The sequence below is a fragment of the Saccostrea echinata genome, unplaced genomic scaffold (genome assembly GCF_033153115.1).
Source record: "Saccostrea echinata isolate AGI-Se365-2 ecotype Australia unplaced genomic scaffold, CSIRO_AGI_Sech_v1 ptg000015l, whole genome shotgun sequence".
Classification (NCBI taxonomy): domain Eukaryota; kingdom Metazoa; phylum Mollusca; class Bivalvia; order Ostreida; family Ostreidae; genus Saccostrea; species Saccostrea echinata.
Window position 1 is genome coordinate 12,890,044 of NW_026889764.1, and position 21,985 is coordinate 12,912,028.

General features: G+C 32.5%; 1 protein-coding gene across 1 annotated transcript in view; it reads left to right on the top strand.

The window, feature by feature from the left end:
- Window positions 1-17,475: 17,475 nt before the first annotated feature.
- LOC133187880 (uncharacterized) overlaps window positions 17,476-21,985 on the top strand; it is a 28,672-nt gene continuing 24,162 nt past the window's right edge. Inside the window, exons 1-5 of the mRNA XM_061323271.1 lie at window positions 17,476-17,551; window positions 17,771-17,834; window positions 20,166-20,239; window positions 20,981-21,178; window positions 21,320-21,388. Coding sequence (XP_061179255.1) covers window positions 17,542-17,551; window positions 17,771-17,834; window positions 20,166-20,239; window positions 20,981-21,178; window positions 21,320-21,388 — 415 coding nt within the window. The 5' untranslated portion in view covers window positions 17,476-17,541. The remainder of the gene's footprint in view (window positions 17,552-17,770; window positions 17,835-20,165; window positions 20,240-20,980; window positions 21,179-21,319; window positions 21,389-21,985) is intronic.

Consider the following 21,985-nt stretch of genomic DNA (forward strand, 5'->3'; position numbering starts at 1 on the left):
CTGCATAAACTTTTTAAGTTTGATACTTAAGGATAATATTTCTATTGTTAATTTTCTTCTTCCCCTCAGTTTAATTTTCCTGAAAAAATAGGCCGGTTTAGCCCCTTCGTGGATTTAGCTCTTTCCCGAGAATAAATTTGTCCGCAAACTTTTTTAACAACCTTTATATATATATATATATATAAGGAAGGTCAACGAATATTCGAACATTCGAATATTCATTCGGTGAGTTAATGTTCGAATATGAATTTAAGATTTGAATATTCGGTGTTTTTCAAATTTCACAAAAAAGAGATAATAATTATTAATTAGAGCAGTGCTGGAATTATCCCCCCCCCCTTTTTTTACTAACGATCCCCTGATTTTTTTTCACTACTTTCTTATCTTATGGATCTTGTAAATTATATCATTTTGAGTATGGTATAAAAGAAATAAACAAGAAATATTGATGTACATGTACGAGGGTTGATCCAAACGTTCGTGGAATTTCTTTCTAAAGTTTTATTGTTACGTGATTGAAGCAAACTAAAGACATGACTATAAAATAGAGCCATTATGCTAAAACAGTTGAAACTTTCACCACATTCCAATTACCATTAAGATCACACGAGCTTTCTTAACTTAGACAGTTGTAAAATCCGGGGGAGACTTTGACGTAACGTCAAGTCAGGTATGTCACGTCACGTTCTAGGAACATCTCACTCTCTCGTTAGAAATTCTAGAGAACACTGCTTTCTTCTCTCCATTTCTGCCTTCGAGGAAGGCCTGGGTACCCATATTGCATCCACTTTCTTCATCTTACCATCATTTTCAAAATACGCTCTGTCTTCCATATGATTTTCCAATTTCAATAGCAATGTCAAGCAAAGTGCATCGGTGGTCCACGTCCATAAACGCTTTCAATTTGTCTACGAGGAAAGAACGCCCTTGAAATAGGCTGCTGGACCTTTCGTCATCCAAAATTCTATTTTCCATAAATTGCTTACTACACTTGAAGACCGGTTGCTAACTTACTTTTCTTCTGTCTGTATCGTTAATATATGCTTCTGAGTCAGAGTGTATCCGAGATTTTCACAAAACTGAAGACCGAATTTCGACATTGTCTAACAAAGTCATCATGATCAAAAATCATCAATAAAAAACACTAAATATGCAATAAAATAAATGAAACTTTCACACAAAGGTTTATAGAAGTTCAACCAATTGTAATTATGATATCATTTTCGTTTTATATGAAACTTAGCGCATTTTTTTTCCACAGTGAGTATCAAGAATAAAAAAAATTATGAACAAAAAATGTCTCCCCCGCATTTTCAACCGTCCGTTTCTATGGCAACTGCCAAAGTGTTACTATCATGAATTTTAAAAATATTTTTTATAAAGAAAATTCAACAAGCCTCTATATTTTCATCTGTAATTTTCAATCACTTCCATTAAAAAATAAATAGAATATAAAGAAATTCTACGAACTTCTGGATCAACCCTCGTATAATACAAAAAGTTTTTTTAAATAGTTTGATGTGAGCAGATCTAGAATCGAAGACAACGACATGAAACCCTTTTTGAATGTCTAGAAGACGCGTGAAGAGTGTACTTATGAAAATAATTTTTATTGATCATTGAATTGATAGAATCAGCCTGTAATATTGTAAAGGGCTCAGCTTCAGAATAATGCATCAATTACTTGATTATCTTGGGTTGAATATATTCCTGAATTTTAAAATCGTTATCGGGAAATTAACGATCTAGGAAAATTGTCTATGGAAGTGTATTTTATTGTGTCATTAGTTTTTTTCTTATTTTTTTATTTTCGTTTTTTTATTTAGTTTCAGGTTTTATTTTATAATTTCGATTTTTATTTAGTACTTTTGTATTAGTTTTGGTTTGCCCTATTAAATATTCGAAAGCAATGGTTGATAACGGATTTTACCTTGATTTTTCGCACTCGTATAACATTTGGTTAACAGTTTTCATTCATATTTATTTTAACAATGGCCAAAGGTTTCACAGTAAAGGCATAAAGATTTTGAAAGTAGTGGATAAAAAGTAGGAATGATAGTTGATGAAATATACAATCACCTCAATGAAAAAGAAGAAATAGATCGAACGGACTACTATGACTACATGTATACTAGTGTAAATTCACAATTTCTTCAATCGAAAAGGACAAGAAAGGCTACGACCCTTTTTGGCACCTGGTTTGGGGTGTCCTTTAGAATGATGCAATAGTTTAACAATTGAAAACCTGTTGTCAACCCTTCAACAATATGGTTATAGGTTCTAATTTATGGGATACACAGAGGTCACAGGAAGGTCAGAAAATAGTAGAATCTATATAGGTTCGCAGCACTTTTCAGAAACTACAAAGAGTGTTGAAAATAACTATGAATTAAACTTAGATTTTTAACTTGGTTATGCCCTTGCAATATTGAATTTATAGATGATCTCAATACTGCAGGTATATTTGCTAAAATCACGTGACTGCCACATTACGTGACAATCCTAAATAGGAAATATAAACGTCCTCAACATGAAGTTTTCAGCCACATTACAATTGTCCGATAATATTAAAGGCCTAAAAAGAATCGCCCATCCCTGTTAAGAATGTACTTTCTGTCTAAAAAATTCGCCGATATTTCCATTTGGCACCTTAACTGTACTGCGTAAACTTTTATCCACAACACTGTTCCGTGTAATTCTTGATGTTTCCTTTTTACATTTCACATCTTAAAATTTAAACTATTAGCTTTTAGGTAAGTTTTTGTGAAAAACCAAACATCAATCATTTTATATTTGATATGCTCCCATTCGTGTGTTCGTATTTTACCATCCGTACAATAAAAAGGGCATCTAATCTACAAGTGTGAAATCAACATGTTTGTCGAATTTTGACTTGATCCTGTATGGAAAGTCAAGAAAACTTCAGATAAGTAGGCTGTAACTCTAGAACAGTCGGATGCTGAAAACTCCGTTATATTTCTCAGGCACATATTCCATTACCAGACATGATATTTTTGTTCACTTGAAATAAACTGTATCTCATATCAACGTAAATTGTCATCTTTTATACCAAATGAAAGTCTTCATCTCACTAAAACCAGTATATAATACACAATGATTTTATAGATAGTTTTAGTCGAGATGCAGAAAGACAAGAAAAACGTCTTGGATAGTTTATTTTCATCAGTAATTTAGATTTTAAATTGAATACTGGTCTGCTAGGTACTATTTGCTAAGGCAGATCCAATACTGGAGCACCAGCTGGCGTCCCCCTATGCCTACCCCTATTTTGATTTTTTTTTTAAATTTGCTTGTTTAACTTGTGTATGCTCTCAAATAAGTCGACAGGTAAAATTCAGTAATTCATAATCAAGAAATTAATTTTACATATACAGTAACTCATCGTCACACACATAGGATTTCATGTGCCAAATGAGAATGGAATATTTAAAGTAATATGGCATTAATACAGGATGGATGCAAGAGGAAGAGTGGATTGAAAAAATTATTGTTTAAAACGCGTAAAACGTTAAATAAAAAATAATTGAAAATTATTCCTTATTATAATTATTATCAATCATACTTAAAACATGTAAATCAGGTAGAGATCTCACGTGTTATTGTTTAAACTATTATTGTTTATCGGTTTAATTTTGTAGTAATAGGGATTTTTGCGTATCCAAAGTGATAGAGAGTACAGGTAAAAACATGATAATCAAAATAATGTCGCAAGATATGAGAATATTCCGTGTAAATATAAAATGTACCTTCTAGGTATAGTATATAGAGAGAAATCTTTAAAAATAATACCGAGACTTTCAACATCCGACTGTACCTCGAATCTGAAGTTTTCCTTACTTTCCATGTATGGTAAACATGTTGATTTAACAATTATAGAGTTGTTTTTGTCAGATGTCATATCTATAGTACGGATATGTAAAATACTGACTGACAAGCAGGAATTCGAACATATCAAATACCAACTGATTTTTTTTTTCAGAATAGCTTACTCAAAATAAGGTATAAGTCAAAATTCGTTGATTTTACAATTATAGAGTTGTCAAAATAAGGAAATACAAAGTTTTAATCAAGTGATACGAAGCATAAAAAGGAAACGTCAGACAACGCAGTCTCGAAAAAGAGTTTAAGGTCAAGGTCTAGTACATGGAAGGTGCCTACAGATGTCTCAAATTTGTGAAACGAGTTCTTTTAATGATCCTTTGCAAGTACAGCTTGGGCTTGGTAAAGTACAGTGTATCGGGATATAGCGTTTTGGGAAAATCAACGAAAAAACATATTTTAAGCTGTCATTTCCAATGAAAAATGAAGAAAGTCAGGTATAAATGTCAGTGTTTTTTTTCCAGCTCAGAAAAAGGAAATGTATGAATATTGCCTACTGTCTCTCAGAAAACAGTTTTTCGTATCTTTTTGACCTCTACTTCAAAATGATATTTAGATAAATGTATGTATCGGGGTTTCTTTTACATGATTTCAAATTGTATTCCACGAATGTTTAAATTGATTATGATGACGTAATGGATCTCGCACCAAACAGACACAGCATAAAGTCATTTACATGTACTAGATCTTGACGGTGTCAGGTCATTTCTCTCTAAAACCCTTTCTCTCCTAGGTTATTTCTCTCCAATACCATTTCACGGCAGGTCATTTCACTCTCCTACCTAGGTCATTTCACTCCTAATCTGTCTGTGTTCTTGTACTCGTGTCTTTTGAAATTAAATTCATAACACGGATAAAAACTGAACGTGAGAGAGTCTACTGTTATGATGAAATCAAATAAGCTAAAACTGTGACCGAATCTTTGGCATGTAGAGGACTTCTTCGTCCACAAGAACCATATTTTGAAGGGAAAATATTAATCCAGAGTTAATAAATTCCATCAACAAAATCATTTTAACTGGTTCAGTATATAATAAAATTTCGTCTTTATAGAAGCACTAAGATTTACAAGACATGTTTATAAATAAATCAAAATCGGTACTATAAAAAAGATGTATATGTGAGAAATTTACCTTTATAAATTAATTTCATACCACTGATATTCGAAACAAAGCAGTTTCATTTTTAATTTAATGTAATAACAAAACGGATATACAAATACAGTTTTTTTTTTTTTTTTTTTTTTTTTTTTTTTTTTGTTTAAAGTTATTACTTTGTAAAAATTTTTTGAACTAGGAAATGAAGACACATGAAAAGAAAGAAAAAAAATGAAACGTTATAAAGTTTGCTAATAATATTGAAATTAAACATTAATACATGTATTCACATATTAAAATGTATACAATATGTACATAGTAGCCTCCCGAATTATAAGAAGGATTACTATATATTAACTGAAATAAATTGTAGACGCAAATAAATGGTTTTTCAGTTTTAAAAGTTGATTTATTCAGTTTGTCCAAACTCACCTCTAAGAAATGGCTTTTTGTAATTATTTCATCCTAATACTTCACCCAAGGTAACTAAATACTAGAAACAATGACTATTTAATTGTCAAATGTTATGAAAGTATGCTTAGTTCCATATCGCAAAAAGAATTGATCTATGGAAATATATTTAATTTTTTTATGGTACAGATGTATATTAATTCAGGATATTCATAAAAGATTGTTTGTAATTTCAATCGTTGTTCAATCTGATTCTTCTCTGAACAAAATCTGTATTAAAAGAAGATGCGTCGTGTTACAATACTGAAGACATGTCTACAACGTGAACGCCTTTAAAGAAGGTTAGACAGTTGACAAAAACAATCTATGAGTTATTTGCAGCTTTATTATGAATCAAATGCTTTCACTATTCAAAAATACAGTGAAAAAGACGATAACTTCATCGTACTCAAAGCAAATTATTTTTATGAAATAAAAGAAAACCCATATATGTGAAGACACCCAGGACAACTACTCTTGAAGCGGAAATTAATATTAAAGAGGCTGTCCTGCACGTTTCGATTTGATTTTTTTCCTCAAAAACTAAGTGGAAAAAAATCCCCTAGGCTGTCTCTCCATTCTTTATATTGAGGTGTGAAATACACTTATAATGCAATTCAAATTCGTAGAAGACACCCAAAGATGGAGAACAGATTATTGAAAAAACGGCTCTAAAGAATCGATTTATGCATCCATCGATTCCGATGCAAAGTCTGATCAAAGTACATCTAAAGAAAATATTTACCCTTTTCACATTATATAAATATATAATAAAACATGCCAAATAGAGTCTAGAAGATAGTTATTTTTCTTAATTTTACGAAACCTTCTATTTATAGGATAGAAATATTAAGCAATCTGACAATGCTATATTGGTAAAAATTGCGCAAGAGGCATAGGGCCCTTTTAAAGTAATACTTCTTACCAGGTTTAAATGGAAAATACCTATAATTACTATAAAAGATTTACTCAGGGCATTAGTCATGATGAAATAAATGAGGAACTGCTTCTACATGTATATCATTTATAGGATATCCTCGTAAACTTATGCTCTGATTCGGGCAATAGTTTCGGGGAGAAAAACTTGTTTAACTTCATATGAGGAATATTGAAATATTTTGGATGTTTGTAAATATACTATATTATAAACCATTTCGTATACTTAGTGTACTATATGTATATATGTTTGAGAAATGTCCCTTATTTTCAAATTCGCATCAATCCCGATAAAGTTAAAGCAAAATATAAAAAAAACAAAAACAAATAAACAATCTATAGCTATATAATTGATATAGTTACGCATATAAAGAATTCGTTTTTAAATTCAATTAATTTTGCAACCATATTTAAACTAAGCAATCTAGTATTTTTTGCGAAATAAATAAACATTTTCACATTAATTAATTCCATTCAGGATCAGTTTCATTTTGATCAGGAAATGTTTAAAATTCACAACTAGCACGTTTTCTAAAATTTCGCAGTTTTATTTCTGTAATTATTTAAAATATGGTTGCTTAATATTTCCTTCCAAAATGGATCATTCAGAACTTAATGAATTCTCGATCTGATATTAAAGCAACTGAAAATTCACACATAAACATATGTTCCCAGCATGTATATATTTTGCCTTTGTATAATGCTGATAAATTTGATAGGCAACAAATACAAAATTTGCGTTTTTACATTACATATTCTTGATAAAAGCAATAAAAAGTAGATAAAGAAAAGAGAACAAAGATTATATACCAGGTACTATTCTTAGTTTTCATGATCGATATTATTAAGTCTACAAAAATAAATAAATAAATAACACAAAAATAGATGCTTGATTTTTCAAAATAAGTTTTTAAAAGAAAATTTGTATCAATGCGTTCACATACAATTTGATCAATCATTAAACAAGAATAAATAAATAAATAAGAATTAACTTACCCAGTAATATTAACAGATTTCAGTACTTATTCAAATAATAATAGTACTAGTATAAAGACGTTTAGTATGAAAACACAAATAGTTTTAAAATCATTTTTTTTTAAATTGGAAAGAAATAATTAAATAACTTAAAAATAGTCATGTCCAAAGGTAAACCGACAATTTTCATATTTGGAGTGAAATGACCTGGTTCATTCATACTTTATTTCCCTCATTAGAGGATTATGTGAAGACAGATAGTTACATATATACAATCAAGAATAAACACATAGTAAATATAGATACAAACAGCAAAATAACATGCAATAAACGGCTAGACAAGCAAGATGAAAGGGAAATAAGAAGATAAATAAATTAGTCAAATAAAAAATAAATAGTATTGATATATTCACAAATTTGTAAATTAAAGGCCACTGCATATTGTGAGTGAAAGTCGATTGGCGCATTTGCTACTGGAATTGGAGGGCTTGGTTGTAGCACGTGGCAACATTTCGTATGTATCGAAAGTTGGTCACAATAAGCTGCCGAAGATCTTTTCCAGATAGTAAATGAACAGAATTACGACCAAGAAGAAAAAGAAATATTTCGTCATCTGTCATTGCACAAATTTCTGCAGAGAGGTTGACATCAAAATTATTGGAAATGTCATCCCACCAGCAATTTTGTAAATCCGATGTCAGCGAGCAAGAACAGGTGATGTGCATAAATATATCTAGAAAAATTTTGCCACAGAATCTGCAGATGTCTGGAATCTGTTCAGGAGGACTTGCTATAAGTTTGCAAATAAATTTACATAACAGGATTTCACAGGAATTCGAAGGAACTGACCATACGAAACAGGGGTTCTGATTTTGGGTTATAGATAGGAAACGGTGAAAATCTCTGTCGTTTAACATTCTATTGTTTCGCTGTGTTTTATGTTGCTTAGACACTGAAGATCTCACAATCTTTTTCCAGAACTGTTTTGTTGGAAATAACCCATTTATTAGCCACTTTTGCAGGTATTCAGTAAGATTATAAATAGATAAAATTTTGATAGCATCAGGTATGAATCCATGTTGATTACTGGAAGTGTCCTCCAAGAATGCATATAAACGTGTCAGAAAGATCTTCTTTGGGAGAGAGCGATGGTCCATGCGACAAAGTCGCCCGAGAAAAAGCAGTTTACGGACGTCTATTTCCGATTTAATAGGTAGAACATTGAAAAGACTTTCACAGATATCGGATCTTGTCTTTGTAGGAAGATTCTGAGCATTTTTACAAATAAAATGTTGAAAAACATTCAGGCGCTGGTAATCAGTTGTAGAAAGGTTATTCCATAGTTCACAACCGTAGAGGACTGTGGGCAGTACAACTGACTTATAAAGATGTGATAAGGTGAGCGGATTAAGGTAGATCGATCCAATATCGTTAAGTGCATAATATGATTTTTTGCCCTTTGCGACATGCTGACAGAATTCTATCCGAAAGGTTGAGTTTGTTATTGATAATTATCCCTAGGTGATTATATGATTTGGAGCAAGGGACTATGGTGTCACCTAGTTTCCAAACGCAATCATAGTCTATTTTGGAACCTTTGGTACGGATTTGTAGTATAGACGATTTTTGAGCATTGAAGGAAAAGCGCCATTTTCTAGAATATTCATATGAAATATTAAGCATATTTTGTAGGGCAGCTGGGGTTATCCCAATGCATGCAATATCATCTGTTAGTGTGGGACAATTACTAGTTGTGCCAAATATCCCGGTATAAATGCTAGATTTTTCGAGATTGACAACAAGTTCATTAATGTACACAAGATATAAGAAGGATGACAAAACCCCACCTTGTCGTACTCCTTGTAGAACTGGAAACCAGTTAGGTTGTTTTTGATTAACAACGATTGCACTAGATGTATCTGTATGGCAATCATTCATAATCGACCAAAGTTTACCCGAAATACCTAATTCATACAATTTTACAAGGAGACCATGTCTCCATATCGTGTCGAAAGCTTTCGAACTGTCTAAAAAGCTAATGTAGACATTACTGCCTTGTTCAATGTTATGAAAAATGGTCTCATGTGTGTTGAACGAAGCGGTTAAACAACCCAGTTGTTTTTGAAAACCTTGCTGTTGTTTGCAGGGAAAATAGTCAGGATTAATAATAAAATCAGAAATTCTTGAATGTATGACATTTTCAAAAATTTTCAAGAAGCTTGATAGCAAGGCCACGGGCCTATAGCTAGCACATGATGTTTTCGGTTTGTCTCCACCTTTAAACAGAGGCACGATGTATCCTTGTTTCCAGATTCCGGTATTTTTCCAAGGTGTATAATAGAGTTAAAGAGTTTAACGATACATAAAATGACGTAGTCGCCTCCGAAAATTAAATGTTCGTAGGTAATAAGGTCTGGTCCGGGAGCTTTACGGCGTTTAAGATTGTTTAAGACTACTGATATATCAGCTGTAGAAATTGGGCCACCCGGAAGGTCATCGCGTGATTGGAGACACAATTTTTTGATGTTGGAGTATCTTGATTCCATATGAGAGTAAAAGCTGTCATCAAATGACGAGTCTTTGGATGGAGTATATATGTTTTCAAAGTTAGTGGCAAATGCATTTGCGACACCTGATGGATCTCGATAAGACACTCCGTTTGAAATAATTTCTGGATATGTGCGAGAGTTTCTAACCTTCTGTCTTTTAACTAGCTTCCAAAACAAGCGTATATCGCATTCTGCCGCTTCATCTAGATCTTTATAAACATTCCGCATGTAATTTTCGTATTGAATAGTGAGAGAGTCCGTAAAGAAGATGGGTTAACAAGGCGTACAGAATGCGTATAGCTTAAGATATTAATAAAATCATATTCAATTTGTGAATTAAGTATTTAAAATAAAGTTCTCATTATTGAAATTTATGAAATTATGATCAACAAAACTTTTCTGAGAAAAAAGATCTCGGAAAAAATTATTCTTTTATTTAAAAAATAAAATGGTATTCGTGGGATTCGAACCACTAACAATAAAAATCCGGAGTATCATATTGTTTTGGGACTTACACGCTAACCACTAAGCCATGCAGCTCATGGCGAATAGTGGCATTAAAATCATGTTTGTGATATGACCCTTGACTTAATGGACTTCAAGTATTTCTCGGAAAGATGCGAATACTTTGTCATAAAAGTGTACTTTTAACGTATAGTGGGACTTTGCTCCATGTTTTTGTAAACAAAAAAAATGTATATTTTTATGCAAACTTTTAGGATCAACTTTCAAAAAAATGGAGCGAAGACCCACTCATATCGAAAAATTTTGTTAAAGTGTGAGAAAATGATCCTTTTTATCCTCTTAAGTGTGTGTATGCTATTTCGGGCAAATAATTTCAGTCTTTGTGAGATTTTTGTAAATTGTAGAGATTTAGCATAAAATATACTTTAATGGTAGATGAAATATCAAAGAAAATTTTTATATAATTGAGATTTTATTTTTCACTTCATGTTTGTCGCACTATAGTCACTTCGCCCGCCTTGTTCACCCATCTTCTTTCTTTTAGCACGTTTATAATTTCGGTATTCCTCTTGGTCTTCCCTCACGTATCCAGATGCGTCAGAGGTTCCGTTCGATCGAATGTAGTTGCTTAACCTCCTTCGTCCACCCTGGTCGAGTATGCGGATTATAACCTGCTTGAGGAATGCATTTATTAGAAGTGTTGACAATAATGTTACAAAGTTCTTGATAAAAGCAATTCATATCGGCAACTGAGAATATTTCATATTTCAGTAAATTGTTAAGTTCCGGTTGCATGGATGATCTTTAGCTATCTATATCGTCAGAGGTTGCTCTGTGCCAAACTAGTAATTTTAAGTTACAGGTTTCCAGGCAATGGCGAAGATATTCAAAATTAAATGAGGCTAATATAGGCAAATGATCAGATGTGTTACAAAATTCACCTTCTCGAAAAATTCGATATGAGAGAAGTGAGTCTAACATACATTTGTTAAACAGGATATAGTCAAGCATAGTTCTTTTAAGGACAAAAGTATACAATTCACCTGTCGTTTCAAAATCTCTACCAGGCATACAAAGTTCACATTTGTTTGCTAAGTCCAGCAACAGTTTGGATTTTGTAGCATTTGTATTGAGATGACTTAAAATACTACTGTTAAGGTCACCAGCAATGATAACATTACCATAAGATCTATAGTGACAGTATAAACTTTCAACATAATTAAGTTCTTGAATGTATGTTTCTATATTATTATCTGCTGGGAGATATACTCCAAAAACATACATTTCCTTTAGTATCAGTAAGTTCAACACCAATTATACGATTTGAGTTACAACAGGGTACCTCTTTGATGGAATAATCGAGTGATTTTTTGAATAAAATACCTACACCACCTTTTCCAACAAATTGACTCAACATCAGTACCTACTTTACCAAAACTTGAATAGTCTCTATGTACAGAATTAAGGTAGTTTTTACAAGTACTGCTATCTTTGATTTTATGTTCAGAAATAACGACTAAATCACAACCTGAATCGTCTAAAAGTTTAGATAAACTCATCGTTGATGACATTACCCCTCTTACATTCCAAGATAGTATGACAACCATTGAAAAAAACAAAATAATCAATACAATGATGACATGTTGAAAATACATATGTATGGTTGTGAACAGTAGGGTTTGGTATTTGAGTCAGTAAACTAGTCACTCTGGCCACCATTCGCGACGTTGGTGGTTTCTTTCAGTGTAGTTTCGATTTCTGTGTCTGTCCTCCCAATCGCGAGAACTTTACCATTTTCGACACGATATACCGTGTGGCCAAAATCCATAGCTCTTCACAAGTTGCGCGTGATCAAGAGGTACGTTGATCTTTGCTGTCATCTGTGACCAACGTGATCGTGCGGGAAAAAGGACGATGTGTGTTGCCTTGACACCTTTGCTTTCAATATAATTTAATATTCCTTGTTTTGAGGATTCAGGGTCAATTCCTGAAATATAATATCTAGAGTTTCTCTTATATTTGATGCTCCGGAAGATTTCTTGTGTTTGGTGGGTAAGATCACTACTATTCTGCGTATCATTTAAATTGACTGAATGTAGACTAACATCAGCATCAAATTTTTGCTTGTCCGATTTCGTAGGTTGATTTTCATCCCCACTAGTACCGTTATGTTTTCGGCTGTTCGGGTCTATTGAATCAGCAGACCGTGGCGCACCACGGGCTGAATTACCGAGAAATTGTCCTTTAATAACGGTATTCAGTGAGGTGCTCGACGGGATGTGAGAATTTGTAGGTGTCTGTAGAGTGTTCGAAGAGGATGCTGACACTTCTGTTTGCTGTGGTGACACAACATTAGCGTATGATTTGTAGGAATGTTTAGAATTAATCTGTTTTTGTAAGCTGGAACTTACTTTGGAAAGTCTTTTGATCTCTTCATCTGTTTTGTTTACATGAGCATTTATTTCGCTATAATCAGTTTCAAGACGTTTGAATTGTTGGTTGGCTCATTTGTGTAAAGAGTCATATTTTGAGAATTTTGTGTCTGTCTGTGATTTGAGGTTTTCGTACTCGCACCGGAGTTGTTCGTGCTCTAATTCGAGTGAAGCTAAATTGTGGTTAAGAGTATCAATTGTTTTGTTTTTGTTTTGTACAGTTTCTTCAAGTTCGTTTACTCGTTGTGTCAAAGATTGCAGCGACACTCTGATATCAACCAGAGAAAACTTTGGAACCTCAATGTTATTCAATTGACCTTTTTTCTTGTCAAATATGGTATCAATCCCTGATTAGTCGCCCTGAAGAAATATATGCAAAGTATGACAATCATAAGCATATTTCTTTGAGCTTGAGCTACTTTTTGTGGTCTTTCTATTAATCAGTTTACCATCTGGGCAACCTTGAAGTTGTCTAGCTCTCGAGCACAGAACATTTCTGTACCAGTGTCATCTGAACACATACTCAATAACTTTGTTATGTATGTCTCTCTTGGAAGACCATAAAATTCATTGTCTAACTTTTCGATATCAGCTTGATTTAGCACGATATCATCAAAATTTGTACTTGTGGGTGCTGGTGAACTTACTGTTTGTTGACCGAAAGACTCGTTGAATTCCAAAGTACTGCTCACGGTATCTAGGTCACCAGTAAACAAGAGAACAAAATGGTCATTTTCCTCTGAATTTTCACACTGTAAGATATCAGTCAATAGTTCACAGTTAGGAGTACCACTTGATGGAATTTCACAGGATCTTGGAGGTGCATTTGTGCACGAAATATGCGATTGTTCACTGAGCGGTGAAATACCATTCGCCATAGTAGCCGCCATTTTTTTTCAAACAAATTAACTTACATGTTTGATTTTTTCAACACTATTACCCTCCATGGATCAAAGGAATACGAGTGTCGTTCAATACGTAATGCAACATACAGGTTATCACAATAAATGTAGAAGTATTTAAATTTATTTTTTAACAATTGGAAAGTTCTATTGAGGAACCTCTTATTACAGAAAACCCCATGCTTTTTCCTATTGTTCTCGCAAAGGAATTCACTTTCAAAGTATGCATAGTCACTACACTGAGCTGATAACTGTTTAAAAATGATCTCTGCCAAGAAGATGAAAATGAGGGTGTATGTTTGTTTGTTTATTGTTGTTTAACGTCCCTCTTGAGAATTTTTCACTCATATGGAGGGTGTATTAAAAAAGATTAACTCTAGATATTAAAAAAAAATTACCTTCGTTTTATGTTTGTTTTAGAAAGTACTAAAGACTTAGTCTATTTGCATCAGATTTGTTGAAAAAGAAAATGCTGAAAAAGTGAAATCTACATTTTTCCATTACAATTAAGAAAATAGTAAATGAGAAACCGATTAATGTAAGAAATTGATATATCATGCATGCATTGCGAAATTTTTCTCTGAAATTTTGCAATGCACCATGATACATTTAGCCCTCACGATACACAGCCGTAGTGTTGGTCAAGTGATAGTGATCAGTTTCCCAGTATCCTGATAACCCAGGATGTAGATGCAATTCTGTAGTTTGGATCCCAAGTTCGACTTCTGATGTGGTTAAAATTCCTGACAATTGTCATTATTTGTATTGGGTGTCATGACCATGCACTGGGAGTAACCGATGAGAATTAAAATGTCTGGATGTTTCTAGATTAGTGTCTTTAAATGTGCATGTAGTTGTGAAAGATTAAGAAATGATGCTCAGACAAGTTCGTTCATTGTTGGACAGATACATAGCTAGGTGAAAGAGTTAACGTTTTAGAGCTCTTGGGCCTGGGTAGGTTGAATCCTTGACTGGTCCAGTGCACGCTCTCTCTCTTTCCCCATTATACTATTTGATTTTAAGTGCTCTGGCTAGGCAACTTGTTATGAAATATCTTAGTAAAAGTTTTCCAGATTTATTAAACCAAACACCCTTAAATTTCATTATTTGAATGAAAAGTGTTTGAGGTAAGAGAAGGGATTCTTTTTGAGAGGACTGGGTTCTTTGTTATAATTTTCTGACACTGATTATCATTTGATTTTAACACTGATGATGATAAGAACTTATTATTAAACAATAAATGTAGTTCTGAAAGTTCTCTTGTTGGTTCCGTCCTCACTAACGGCCGCATCATCTAACATATTACGGCCTAATAGATGAATGTCGGTTTGCTGTTTAAGGTTGTTGCTTAAGACGGCAAACTTTTGAAAAAAGCTATACTTGTACTGATTATACTAATTACTACATTTTATATCAAACAAATCTCCACGTGTTTGTTTATATTCCAATTCATTCCAAAACAATTAGTTTAATACATATATCTTCATCGGAATACATCGTCTAGTGGTAACGCGCCTGTCTTATGATCCAAAGGTTTTGAGTTCGATCCCTACTGGAGGAGCATTTTTTTGGGGCATTTTTGCATTTTACTTCTTTTTTTCAGCCCAAATGACATGGAAACACTTAAAAAGGTGGAAAGGCCTCTAATTGTTCTCTGAACAATAGTTTACTAGTACATGCATTTTTTATGTTGATCTCTTTAAATTTCATAAGTCAGCACACAAAACTTCATTAAGTTTTGAAAGTCTCATTCATTTCATTCAGACTTGCCTAGATGGCCGAGCTGTCTAGCGCACTATTCCTGTACTACTAGGAGACAGATTCCGTAGGTCGGATTTTCAACCCCGGGCCCGAGCGGTATAGTGGGTATCTTTATAAAAGTAAATTTCTTTGTGCTTTCTATATTAATATTTCTTCACTTAGGACAGTTATGTTACTTAAAATGTTGTTGTAAAATGTGTTTTATAAACAAAATTAATTACATTACAATGTGTATCGGAAGCGATCCTCTATATAAAGCGCAACATATATATTATATGCATTAAACCTGTTTCCCCTGCTCACCCCAGAAAAGGGGGGGGGGGGTGAAAGAAGGGCTTTGATCCGTATGTTTTTGTTTTTTTCCCACGCTTTTTATTTAAAATCTAATTTATTTTATAAAACATCTCTGAAAATTGAAAACCGAGAATTGTTCATGAACAATACACACAGTCAATTGATGCTTGAAATTTTATTAAAATTTAAAACTGAATATTGTATTTTGACTATAGACTGAATGAATTATATTGATAAGAACTCGGATCCAATCGTGCTTCACGTTATTTCCGATCATGACAAGGAGCACTCGGCGGGTGTGACAGGTCGGCAGGGGATGCTCACTCCTCCATGGCACCTGATCCCACCTCTGATGTTTTGGAGGTCCGTGTTTGCTCTGCTCCTATTTTGTGTTGTTTAATGGACTTTTGAGCTTGAATATTGTTCGTTATCTCCATAAATTTCACTACATTGTGAGTGAATAATAATGAATAGAAATCATATTCCGTGCAATTCGAATATATAGAGGTAATGAGTTGTAATCACCAATAGCCTTATTGATAAAATGCAGCGGTAATGAACCGAAATTTCAAAGAAAAGAAGCGGTAATGAGTTGACATTTTTTTTTTTTGCAATGTAGCAGTAATGTTGAACTCCCTTACAAAGATGTAGAAACACGTATTGTATTTATGGGAGAGGGTCCTCTCTCCTGAACAAATTGAAAAAAATAAGCATTTTTTGCAAGAAAAAAAAATTGTTCAAACTACACATATACACTATAAATGAGTGAGAAAGGGTGCAATTCTTAGTTCAAATGAGAGAGAAAAGGGGGGGGATTAAGAGATGGAGAAGTGATTTTTTTCAAAGTAAGTATATAAATAACAGTTTCTGTAATTTTCGAGTAAATGTTCCTAGCTCACTTTCGAGTAAATGTTCCTTGTATAAAAAAGGTTATATCTCTAGTATTTCTTTTATAGCAATTTTTAAACTATACCACAATTTCATATACAATCTGTTTACTAAAAGTTATCAAATGACAAAATCGAAAAATTTTGTAAAAATGTACTATTTCTTGGCCTAGCAAAATTTAATTCTCTCAAACAAATAAAGATTAGGTAAACTTTGTTAAATACGAATAGGAATCCTGATAGTAAAACAAATTATATATATTTGTCGAAATGCGCATCTGGTGCATCAAATTGGTACTATATATGATTTACATATACCAACATCTTCAAACACTAATTTTCCTTCATTTATCACGATCGACGTTTCAACACAATCAAATTCCATTCATATGATTTCATATAATACAGAGTAAAAATCATACTAGTTGCACATTAAGTTACTTACTAATAGGGACTTCACATTGATTAGTTACTTTCGTCTCGTGTGCCTATAAATTAGATATTTCCCATAGAAGAAACATCCGCAGAACATGTACAGAGCATCAATGTATTTATAGAATTTCAAGTGAATCATTACTTCAAGATCTTAGGATTACATGTAGCTGTTTCAGGTCACAAAGTGAATCGAAAGTTCTTGTTGTAAAAGAAGCAACGGTCTCTCGTTTTCTTTCTCTCTCTCTTTCTCTCTCTAATGCTGGAGGTAGTGGTTCAATTGATTGGATACCATCGTGAAAGTTAAAAAAAATGAGTCCATGTCATGTGACCTTGAAATGAATGAATGTACAATGGAAAGAGGAAGAGGAGGAGTGTGATGTCATATCCGTTTATATCCGTTATTAATCTGGAAGTGGTGAACGTTAAACCTCTCAGTGCTCGGAAGCTAAACACTAAATATGATTCACAGTAAGTACTTTTTTATTTATTTTTTGTTGCAATTTTTTTCTGATCAGTAGAATAAATCATTTCCTAACTGACGATTGTCCTTCAAAAAAAATGTTGAATAAATCTTCTTTGTCAAAATTTGGAAATGACTCAGGAAAAAGTATTTTAATGTAATGCTTATGCTTGATGTGTTTTTCCTGTGTATGAGTAACACTTGTTTAAAGAGAGTTTATTTTATAGTGTTCTTGACGTTCCTTGTCACCGTGTGGATAATGCTTTACACTCATGTCTGCGGGACAGAAATGTGAGTAAACAACAAATATATATGAGAAATGATGAACAGTTCATGTATGCACACATAATGGCAATGCATATTTTCTATAGAAACATATATTTGGAAAAGACTTAGTGTCAGTAAGGAAGTTGACTTAGTTGATAAAGAAATCTATTTATAAATTAAGAGCCATTCTCTGTAATGACTTGAACTTTTATATAGGAGCTGTGGCACGCATAGTCTCAGAATTTCTCCAAACTCTCTATGATAAAAGTCTTTGATACCGTAAACTCAAATCAGGCAAAAATTGGTTGCTACGTGTCATGGTTACCATAACAACATGTCCTAAAGTCTGAAAAATGGCATTTTTCAACATCTTCAGAGTCTCTCAGTTAACGTTTGCAGCAAAGCAAACAAGTGGCAATGACTCTTTCTGAAAGTTGAAGGCCTGGTGTCTTAAATGCATGATAAACATGTTTGGTAAATCATCTATAACATACGTTACTATGGAAACAAAGTATTCAAAAGTAATAATTTTGTTCATTTAATTTTATAAAGTCATACACTTAAGAATAAAAACAATTATAGGTTGAAATGCAAGCAAATAATAGAGAAGAGATAATTGTAACATATACCAAGGACAAAATATGATATTTCTTATAGGTTTACAATGGTTGCCATAGTTTTAATACCACGAAGGGATTTTAAATTTACTCTCTTAGTGTTTTAATCTTACCCTATCTTTTTAAAAAGCATATTTCTATATAACTGATGATCAATTTTTAAAGGCCTTGTGTGACCCTAATTTTCACATTTAAAAAAATTCAATTTCAATTCTTTAAATAGTGCGTTGCTATGGAAATAAGGCGAAAAAACATGCATAAAAATCTGAAAAACACATTGTTTCCTTGGATACGTACCGTATGTAGATTCCCAAAACTTTAATGATTGATATATGTGAACAACTAACCTGACTTTCAATTTTGACTATCACCCAATCTCTAACTAGATGCAAAAAGCTGGCACATAGGGTCTAATATTGACAAAAACTTAACAAAATCGAACATTTCTCTTCTTGGTAACCATAGCAACAGTGTTGTATTTTTCAACAACCTTTATCAATATATGATATTCAACTTTAGTTCTACGAGATAAGTACTATTCAAGGTGATTCATATAATATTTTTCTTGATTAAAAGGTTATTAAATTCCTAAAGCAGCAAAAAAAATATCACTTTAAACAACTAGTACGTTGTTTCAATGGTTACATTGCAAAGTAACAATTAATCTCAATTTTTCTTATGCTGTCGGTGTTGCAAGGTCCTAAGGATGCATATGTGCCAGTCATGAATTTTATTGTTTTTCCTCACGATAGTAGCATTAACCCAATCATAGCAACAGATTTTGCATGGTGACACCGTGTTACCATGGCAACCATGAAAGTTATTTTTAGAATAATATTGCCAATACCTAATTACATGAGGTCAAGTATTTTTCATTGTTTTTCTAATGGTGTTGATTGAGTTTGTTCATGTAACATCTATCATTTGTGACTATAGAGCGTTTTTCAGCATTTTTCAGCATCTAAAATGTATTCCAAATGTACCCATGGTTACCACTTACTTAGAGATAAATTTTTAATAGTTGCTTTATAGCATAAGTGGCAACAAGGTGTCATGTTTTTGGGAGAATGGTTTGTTTGTTTTTCTTAGTCTTTATTAAGGCTTAATAAAGATTTAAAGTAGCTGAAAATCTCAATTTTTTCAACTTTTCTGGCTGTTACCATGGCAACCAAGACACATAGCAACGAAATTTTATTTGATATATGTTTCTAGTGTCAAGTTGTAATAATGGGCAAAGTTTCATCAAAATCGTTGACCATGCGTGACAAAGAAGCTTAAGTGGTTACAGAGAATCGCTATTAATATGTTACAGTGTCATAGGTCAGAAAGTCATATGCATATTCCAAACAAGATCCAATGACTAATTTACGCACCCAAAATAGCGCATTCATGCAAATCAAAAATCAAAACATATGTTCTAACATTTAAATCATCTACAATTAATACTTTTCTACTTTTACTTTTGTATCAAAAGGAAAGTAAATCGCATGTTTCAGCTAGCCGAGAAAGTTTTTCACAAGAATTCATTAGATACTTCAATTCCGCATTATAATGTTGTAACAGTTTAATCTCCTAACAACAGGTTCTCCATGATGAGAACTGACATTGTTGAATCAGTTTTGAAAATAGTAGATAGAGATTTTTTCCTAAATAAAAATATTGTTTATTGAAAGATTCATTGATGAACATTATTTATGTATAAATTTATGTTTAAATTGCATGCATTTTTGTATTTCAGAAATAATTGCATCCAAAGCGTTGCAGATATTTATAGTATACTAGCTTATGGATCAACTTGTTTCAACAGTTCTAGTAAGTCTCTTTTGTGATCTTGCAAAAAAAAAAAATTAAAAGTTATGTTAGATGCTAAAAGTTTTGTCAAAAATCTGAGTTGTGGTTGTAATTTTTTTTCTACAAAATTCACAACGTCATGTATCATTTTCTTAAAAAAATATCTTAATTAAACAAAATATTGTACTTTTAAGTCTCATTCATATCCGATACATGTTTGTCACTTGAAAAGGGTTTTTTCTTCATTCTGTTTCTGCTTGATAATGAAAGAATTAACATGCAATTAGATGCATCTACAATGAAGTGTTGCGCTCCTCAACCCTGATTAATTATACTCAAATTGATATCAACTGCATTTAATCATGAAGCGAACAGAAATGCAAAATAGTAATTTTTATTAATAACTTTCAACCTCAGTTTTTTTACATATATAATCTTTATGATTATTTACATCATGGTGTTCAAAACTTGTCTTTTAATACGTGTACAAAGATGGCATACAACATTAAACATCGAATTTAATCGTCTGTCAAAGGTAATAACAACTTTAAACTTTCCCCTTGGTCACAAACTTCTTAACCTGATATAGGACTTATTCACTTTTGGACCTTTTAAAGATACGTTTGCCGCTGAACTCTGACATCTGCAATAGTATTTAGAAAAATAGTCGAACTACCTGTTCTTTGGGTTTTTTTTCTTAGGTGAGACTGTAAACCCTTCTGTTCTTTGAAATCTAATTCTCTAATTCCTTTGTCTTTTTAGTTGATGATTACAAGCAGGATGTGAAAAATTGCTCTTCATGTGATTGGACAGATTCAACTAAAAAAGATAACTATTTTAGTTTCCGAATAAAGTACGGGTCAGACACTGTAGTAAAACTGGACAATAAAAAGAAGGAAAGCTGTAATTACAAGAAGGAAAATGTAATAATCGAATGCAACATGGACCAAAAAACAATAGGTATTTGTTTTGCTTTCTGCTTGTAAGTGGAATTGATAATAAACATGTACATAGAGATAATACAGCTATGTATTTCAAAGAAATACGAACACACAGCGTGCAATGGGAGTAACTCAATTCAGGACTTGTTTACGATTTCAGAACCATTAAAAAGTTGCATTATTGACCAGTGTCTTTCCCACCAAAAAGACGGGGAGACGAAAGATGATGGTAAATATATATGTAGTCGTTTGTCTGATTACTTACATACATAAATGTTGTTAGGATCTTTTTTTGTACACATTTACTATTTTTTCTGCGATTTCAAAAAAAAAAAAAAAATATTTGTTCGATCTTTGAAATTGTTTTCATGATTTGCAAAGCAGTTTTGTAAGTTCCCACTGATTTTGCTAGAAAGAACATTTCATGTTTTATTCATCTTGTAATCATCATGATTATAACCAGTTTTTTGAGACAGACTCTAGGAAATACACACGGATTACCTATACGATTCAATGATGCAAAGCCTTCTTGTGCGCTTAATGTGTGCTTCCCAATATCAAAATAATTTGTTTTTTTTTTCAATTTCAAACTTCCTACTAATATTACACGAAACAGTCACTTTCAATTATTAAGGTCTTCTGTTTCCAACGGAAGACCTTCTACTGATTCTGATGATTAAGATTATTCTTATTATTAAGGTCGTCCGTTCCAACGGAAGACCTTCTACTGATTCTGATGGTTAAGATTATTATTCTTTTTTTTCTTCTTTTTCCTAGACGCCAAATTTGAGACCTCAAATCTCGCTCATTTCTCAAAGGATTTTGC